This window comes from Cucumis melo, chromosome 12 (assembly GCF_025177605.1).
Source record: "Cucumis melo cultivar AY chromosome 12, USDA_Cmelo_AY_1.0, whole genome shotgun sequence".
Taxonomy (NCBI): Eukaryota; Viridiplantae; Streptophyta; class Magnoliopsida; order Cucurbitales; family Cucurbitaceae; genus Cucumis; species Cucumis melo.
Window position 1 is genome coordinate 656,377 of NC_066868.1, and position 7,396 is coordinate 663,772.

The following is a 7,396-nucleotide window of genomic DNA, read 5'->3' on the forward strand; positions in this document are numbered from 1 at the left end:
AAATGATGCCTTATATCAACATGCTTGGTTATATTATCACAACATAGAGTCATAATATCCTGTGCGATCCCATACTCATGCAACATATTTTTCATCCACTCCCTGCTGCAATATATTCAGCATCTGCTGTAGAAAGAGATACACAATTTTGTTTCTTACTAAGTCATGAGATAAGATTGTTTCCAAGAAAGAAACATCCTCCAGAGGTGCTTTTCCTGTCATCAGAAGAGCCGACCCAATCTACATCGCAATATCCAACCAAAATAGAATTCGTATCATAGGAATATAGAATTCCAAAATCACTTATTCCATGAACATACTTAAATATCCTTTTGACTGCTGCTAAGTATGAAGTACGAGGATCAGACTGAAATCGAGCACATATTCCAACGGCATAAACAATGTTAGGTCTACTGGCCGTTAAGTATAAGAGACTCCCGATCATGCTCCTGTAAGACATCGTTTAATCATTATTTGATTTTAAGAATTTAATTTATTTCTCATTAATTTTTTTCAAATAAAAGAGTTAAATTCCTTACTAAATTTCAAAAGATAAATCGTTCTTTTTCTCAAAACTTAACTTTTTTTTTATTTCTATTAAATAATGATGAAAAGTAAATAATAAATCGATAAATTTAGAAATGAATCGGACATTTATAGATTTAACTTTTAAAAACCGAAAACTACAAGATGAATGGTTACTACATGGGACATAATTTATTAACATTGTATAATGTAGTTGTTTTATTTTCACTTTCAAATTTGTCTATCTATGCAAAATTTTGCATGTCAAAATTTGGACATCATAATGAGTAACCTTCCCATGGTAATAACACTAGATTTATTTACAAAGACAAGAGCGTGAAGATGAAACTTATATATTGGTAGAGTGCTTGCCACACACACTCCAATACGAATTAAGTTTATTATGGAAGCTTCAAGATTGTTTGAGCTATGCATATGAATCGAGGTTTTAAGGTGAAATCAAATACATACAAACACACATATACATATATGTTTTACAAAACTGAATGATAATGAGAGTTGGAAATGTAAATGGAGACAGATTTTTGTATGAAATAATAGTGGATAAACAAAAAAGAAATTTAGACAGTCCTTTTCTTTTCTTCATATAGAAAAATGTTGAATGTGTTTGATTTTACTCTCTAAACGTTTATAAATACTTATTTTAATAATTAGAAGGGATAGTTGCAAATGTAGCAATTATATTCAAAATAATTAAGTATATAACAACATTTTAAAAAAATTGCAAATATAGCAAAATCTGTCAAAATCTATCAATGATAAGAGTCTATCACTGATAGACCATGTAGCAAATGTTGGTCTATCACCGATAGACTTTGCTATATTTACAATTTTTAAAAATATTGCTACATACTTAATAATTATTTTAAAAATTGCCACGGGTATAATTACCTAATTTGGAAAGTCAATTTGGAGGATGGAGAAATGGATGAAATGGTAAAGTAGGGCAGCCCATGATCATCCTACAAGTGTATCGGTTACTGGGTCATCACATTATGGGTTAAATGAGCAACAAGAACCAATATTTCCGTGGGCTGAAGCCTTCGTTCAAATTCAGTTACATAAAAGTACGATTGTACCCCGAAAACATGCAAAAATGACAACTTAGACCCATATGTTAAGCGCCGGGTTAGGCTGTCAGAACAGAAGGAGGCTCCCCCCCGTCCCCCGTTCACAGAGTTCCGCAAAACACAAAATCTCGCATTCGTCTTCGTTCCCATCTCCCACCGGCGGAAAATGTTGCGGTCCATTCTCAGAGCAACAGCCGCAGCCTCCAAACACCACTTCTGCAATCGAAACCCTTCCCCCATCCTATCTCTTACTTCGAATTACTCAGCTAAGACCACCAAACCCCCCGTCAAGAAGGGCAAGAAGGGCAAGTCCGAGGCCGATGCCAAAGCCGGCGATGACCCCTCCGCCTCTGCTGCTTCCGACAACTTAGATGCGGCTCTTTCTGATGATAAAACCCGCGCCCGCCGTCTTGCTGCCGAGGAAAATGATACCTCCCTCGATGTTGGCCCGAATGGCCGTCCACTCTTTACCTCCGCTTCTTCACTCTCACAGCTCACTCGCAAGGATGCAGGAACTTATTTCAAATTCAAGTACGTATGTTTTCTACATTGTTTATGAGTGCATGTTTCTTGGGATTTTTATTCATTTCTTTGCGAAATGGAAGTATGGAAGGACTTAATGAGGTACTGCCGGAGGGTTTGCCTATGGGGATGGTCAAGGAGTTTGAAGAGTCTATACGAAGTGCTGTGCTTGTGCGGCAGAGTTTCTTGGATCTCCGTGACAATTTCAGGCGCGTGGTTGATCCTTCATTGCTGTCTCCGGCTGGTATTACTTTTCTTCTACTCTCTTTTCTTCAAATAGTTCTCGTGTTATTTAGTTATATCGAAGAGACTGGTAATTTAGAGTGGAGACTGGACTCTTGAACGTCTGATCTTTGGTCGAACAAATGTATTTAGCTATTCCTATTCAAATGTCCAGGTTCAAAGATTAGAAAACAGATCGTCTTGGATGGTCCAGTTAATTGTGGAAAGAGTATTGCGCTCGCCATGCTCGTTCATTGGGCTCGCGAAGAAGGTTGGCTAGTTTTATATGTTCCTAGTGGACGTCGGTGGACACATGGAGGGTTCTTCTTTAAAAACCCTCAAACAGGACTTTGGGACACACCCGTTCAGGCTGAAGATGTTCTGAGAGTGAGGACTTTTCTTGCTACTTAAGACTTAGATTGAAGTACTGGCGTGTTTTTTTCAGGATCTTCTAGTGCAGTTGTCATGATTATGCAGGTCCAAATTTCAATTGTTTTCTTACTGAAGTCTTTGGGATCGCTACCTCATGTTTTAATTTTCGTCTTTTCTAACTCTCAAACCTTGTACTTGCATCAGATTTAGACATGCAGTTTAATGATGTATTTCCTAATTCAGTTGATGTATGTTAATTCTTACTAAACCTTGTTGAGAATCTTGACAAGGGAAATGATCTCTCATGATCATGATTATTTAGGAAATGTTTTGCCAAGGGTTTACCGTTTTGTGAGGAGCTTTCAGGAGATGATGTGAGGACTTAGGATAATATATAATGCTTAACAGTTGACTTATATACTTTTCTTTGGCGGGGTGGTTTGGACCAGGATTTTCTGAAGTACAATGAGATCCGGTTAAGACAATTGCCATGCCAAATATCTGAACCTATACCGTTGGGAGAGGGCGTTGGTGTTGGGATGGCTAAAGGTGCTGATTCCATGAGGATGTCTGATGGTTCTACTTTATACGACTTAATTGATACTGGAATCAAGCACACTCATGCGGCTGTTGGGGTGGTAGTTCGTTTAAGAAAAGAACTATCGCTTGTGAAAGATATTCCTGTGCTCATTGCTATTGATCAAGTGAGACACAAATCTACATCTACCCTTTATTTGATTTCTAAAATTAAGTTTTTTGGATGAATTAAATCTTCCAAAATTAATTTAGTAGCAATAATGATTGTTACTTCTTGTCCAGTATAACAACTGGTTTACATTCAGTGAGTATGAAGAACCAGTGACTGTTCGTTCAACTCGACCAATACATGCTAGAGAACTTGCAATGGTTAGTACTACTTCTTTGGATTGAAAATATTGTGTTCTAGTTAATACTGTTTATTACAATGCATTGGGCATTCCTAGAATATCATATCGGTTTTTGTGTTTGGTAACTTACCTCGTCCATTTTAGCTAGCCCTTCTACTTCCATCGTTTTTGTAGTCCCTTTGCCCTGAAATTTCAATTTTTTCTGTGAAACTCATGTCCTTTACTTCTTTTACTTATTTTTCTGGTTAGATGTTAGAGACTAAAATATGACAGATAGGGCGAAATGACTCAAAAAAGGAAAGTAAAGTTGAAAGAATTATGGAATGAACAATGTTTTCATGTATACAAGTGAAGAAATATAATAGTTATAGCTTTTTGTGGGAGTATTTCTTAGTTACTTATTATTTTGCTGCGTGTTTCAAGTTTCAACTATGTTTTCTCTTAATCTTTTTTTATTTGATTTTTCCTATCTTTTCTTTTCCTATTTCCCATTTAGATTAGCTTTGGAAATGCATGGTTCAATTTTATTTTGATTGGTCTTTGATTATCCCATAAAAAAGAAAAAGAAAAAACAGGACAAAGAACGGGTTTAAGGCAATGGGGCTTATTAATAGAATATCAGAGTTGGGGAGTACAAATAGACCATCAGGCGAAAGAGAATTGATGACTCATTCAATAATATTATGTCAATGGCACAACTCGACCAGTGAGTTAAAAATGGAAAACCCAAGTTTGACAATTGTTCAGAAGTTTGGTTCTAAGTGGTTGGAGGATGTAAAAGTTAGGTTCAAGTACACGTTTGGCTCAAATTTAGTTGTGTGTAGTAGGTTCTTGAAACTTAAATTTATAATAAGTTCTAAATTTTTTTATGTTGTGTCAGGATAGAAGAAGATTTGAATCATATTCTTTGAAGTACGAATTACACCAAACGCATTTGTAATTACAACCTTTCTGTGATTTTCAACAGTTGGAAGGCCATTATTTTTTAGTTTCTGTTGGGGAGGGCCCTCTTGTCCCTTGCCCTTAGGTTGTTCTCTTTTGCTATATGAAAATACATGTTTCTCATTGAAAAAAAAAAAAATCTTTGAAGTTGTGCTTTTGCAACGTCTACTTGGAGTTTATTTATTTCTTTGTTTTAGTCCGTTTAGCCATTGAGATTGAGGGAGATGGTTAAAGAGTTCCTTCCCTTCTACCCTTTTGCGAGAGGGAGAGGTTCCTAATTCCTATGGCCAGTTGGGGTTGGTGCTTAGATGTGGAGTCTCAGTAGGAGAGGAACAACATATTCTTTAGAGGAGTTGAGAGGGGGTTCTTGTGACATTTCGTTACTTTGTTTCCATGTATCTCTTTAGGTGTTATTGACGAGGTCTTTTTATAATTATTTTCTAAGGCTTATTCCTCTTGATTAGAGTCATTTATCTCTTAAAGGAGTTCTCTTTCTAGCCTTGGTGTTTTTGGATGTCATTGTATTATTTCAAAGTTGACTCTTTTTAATTATTTTTATTATTTTATTACCGTTACTTTTTTACTTTAATAGTGTGTCTGAACTCTGAAAACCAACTTATTAGTTTTTGGATTCTCAAGTTCATAAACTTTCTCTTGTGTGTCTAAATTGGTTTCTAATCTAAATAGGTTTCTAATCTATGAGACACTATTCAGAGTTCAAGGACTTGTTAAACTCAAAATTAATAACTTAAAAGACATTAAAAGCTCTTGCAGTTTGGAAATGTGTGATATTTTTAAAGTAAAGGTGCCTTGTACCCATTGGACTCGGCTTTAAAAGTTTCAACAAAAGATTTTTTTTTCCAATCAATGATGAGAATTTCTAATCTTTCGCAGGTAAAAGCTTTTAGGTCTATGATGCATGACGATATGATGGTTGGTGCTTTCTCCCATTCAACTGCGGTAGGAAAGTTGCGTCAAGACTTGCCAGATGTTCCTCTAGGTGCACGTGTTAATTTCCCTCGCTACAGTCTTGATGAAGCGGCTTCTGTTTTCCACTACTACCTCAGGTATGCTTATGTGGTTCTTATTCTGAAAGAAAACTAATTTCACTGAAATAAATTAAGAATTTAATATAAAATGAAAAAATGAATGTTACAAAAGATTTGTGTGATCAAGGATTTAGAATAAGCCCCCTATTTGGCTATTAGAGTAAATCAGAGTTTTAAAAAGATGGTATGCTAACTCCCGTCTTTTGACCTATATTCTAAAAGCTTTCTTATTTCGACGTTCTCAAGTCTTATTGATACTGGATGGACTAGAAAGCTTGTTGATTAGCAACCTACCTAGGAGAATCAAGTAGGTATAGACGCCTACTAATGAGTTAAAGCCATTTGAAAAAAATCGAAATATAGGAGGGACTATAGTCAAGAAAACTACCAGAATTTCTCCTACTGCGGTAAATGCTTGCTTAGAGAGTAGTTAAAGAAGGAAGAGTGTTAAGAAAAACAACTGTATTGGAAAACTATCAAGAGTTCCATCAACCCTTGGAAGTTCTGTTGCTGCAGATTAGAGTTTCCTTGGCCAAAACAATAGGTAGTTCGTAGTTGCATAATTTTCAGTTGACAAGGTAGGGACACCGCTAACTGCTAAGATTGAGGATCCCTTTTGTAATTGTACATTATTGGCCGTCTCAAAACCTTAATTGGTGGAATGGTTGATGAAGTCTAATCGCTTACGTGAGTCTTTTCTATGGGTAAACATTCAGTACATTTTAGGGGATTAATAGTAATGAACAGGATGCGTATTACTTCATAAAGATCTGTAAGATGAATGACGCCTATCTCTTTTTTGTCTAAAAGTTGAAGTTGCATTTGCATATGTAGACTCGTCTGCTTGGTCGCATACTTGGCATGTTTTCATTAGCTCACAGCCTGGTTTTTATACAAATGTTGCATTTGCTAAGTAAGTTGTTTGTTTTCTTGACAGACAAAGACTGATACGTCGTGAAGCCTTTTCAGAGGAAGGCTGGAAAAAGATATATTATTTGTCGAATGGAAATGGAGCGGAAATGCGGTGGTTGGCACCGTTGATGCGGTGACAACGATGAGGCCGATTTCCTTCCTGCCTGCTTGACTGTGGACTCGGTACCATTGCTTAGTTCTCATGCAGATTCCTTCCCTCAGAATCAGATACCCCTAACCTTCTCACTCACTATTCTACATATCATGAGTTTGCTGCCCTCTAATACGGAGTCCACTGTTTGTATTTGTAAGTTAAGGGCCACATCGGAGAATTAACCTTTTTGTAGGGCACAATTTCTATAGTCTTACCTGCCTACACTTTTGTTTTTATTTTTTCTTTTAATAATATATTTTTATATGCATTATTCAGTAAGCTGTCATCTTTAATGGAAAAACTTGAGATACTTGCCCATTTTGGTCATTCATTTTGCAATCCATGTCCATAGTCTTCCGCATTTTCCTTTTCTATTTATTTCATTGTTGGCCGAAATACCATTGTCCTTCAACTCTATTTTGATCTACAACTTTTACCATATAAATTTTAGTTCCTGAGCATGTCTCTCAATTACCATATCAATTTTAGTTCATGGATGTTGGCATAAGCATAGTTCAAGCTCAATCAATGGAGGCATAAAAGATCATGGACTCTTACAAATGGCTATTGTCTTTTCTTTTATATATACACACAATTATAGGGTTTAAGAATTGAACTTCAATCTTTAAAAAGGAAAGTCATGTAATTATTGTAAAGTTCAATTTGATCATTGTCTTCTATTCGAAACATATAATTTAGGTAACATGAGTATTGAATACG

At 35.9% G+C, this 7,396-nt stretch overlaps 1 protein-coding gene across 1 annotated transcript; it reads left to right on the forward strand.

Annotated features, from left to right (window-relative positions):
• The first annotated feature begins 1,654 nt into the window (after positions 1 to 1,654).
• LOC103497026 (uncharacterized) lies at positions 1,655 to 7,007 on the forward strand. The gene is made up of 7 exons (XM_008459082.3): positions 1,655 to 2,147; positions 2,222 to 2,382; positions 2,536 to 2,747; positions 3,182 to 3,436; positions 3,552 to 3,638; positions 5,456 to 5,628; positions 6,548 to 7,007. Exons 1-7 carry the CDS (start codon positions 1,783 to 1,785, stop codon positions 6,657 to 6,659), a joined length of 1,365 nt encoding a protein of 454 aa, XP_008457304.2. The 5' UTR covers positions 1,655 to 1,782; the 3' UTR covers positions 6,660 to 7,007.
• The last annotated feature ends 389 nt before the right edge of the window (positions 7,008 to 7,396 follow it).

What these genes read in the sequence shown, in the direction of transcription:
- LOC103497026 (XM_008459082.3), top strand. Translation starts at nt 1,783, where the DNA reads ATGTTGCGGTCCATTCTCAGAGCAACAGCCGCAGCCTCCAAACACCAC. An exon ending in GGAACTTATTTCAAATTCAA is followed by an intron (nt 2,148 to 2,221) that starts GTACGTATGTTT and finishes GCGAAATGGAAG; the next exon opens with TATGGAAGGACTTAATGAGG. An exon ending in GTTTTCCACTACTACCTCAG is followed by an intron (nt 5,629 to 6,547) that starts GTATGCTTATGT and finishes TTTTCTTGACAG; the next exon opens with ACAAAGACTGATACGTCGTG.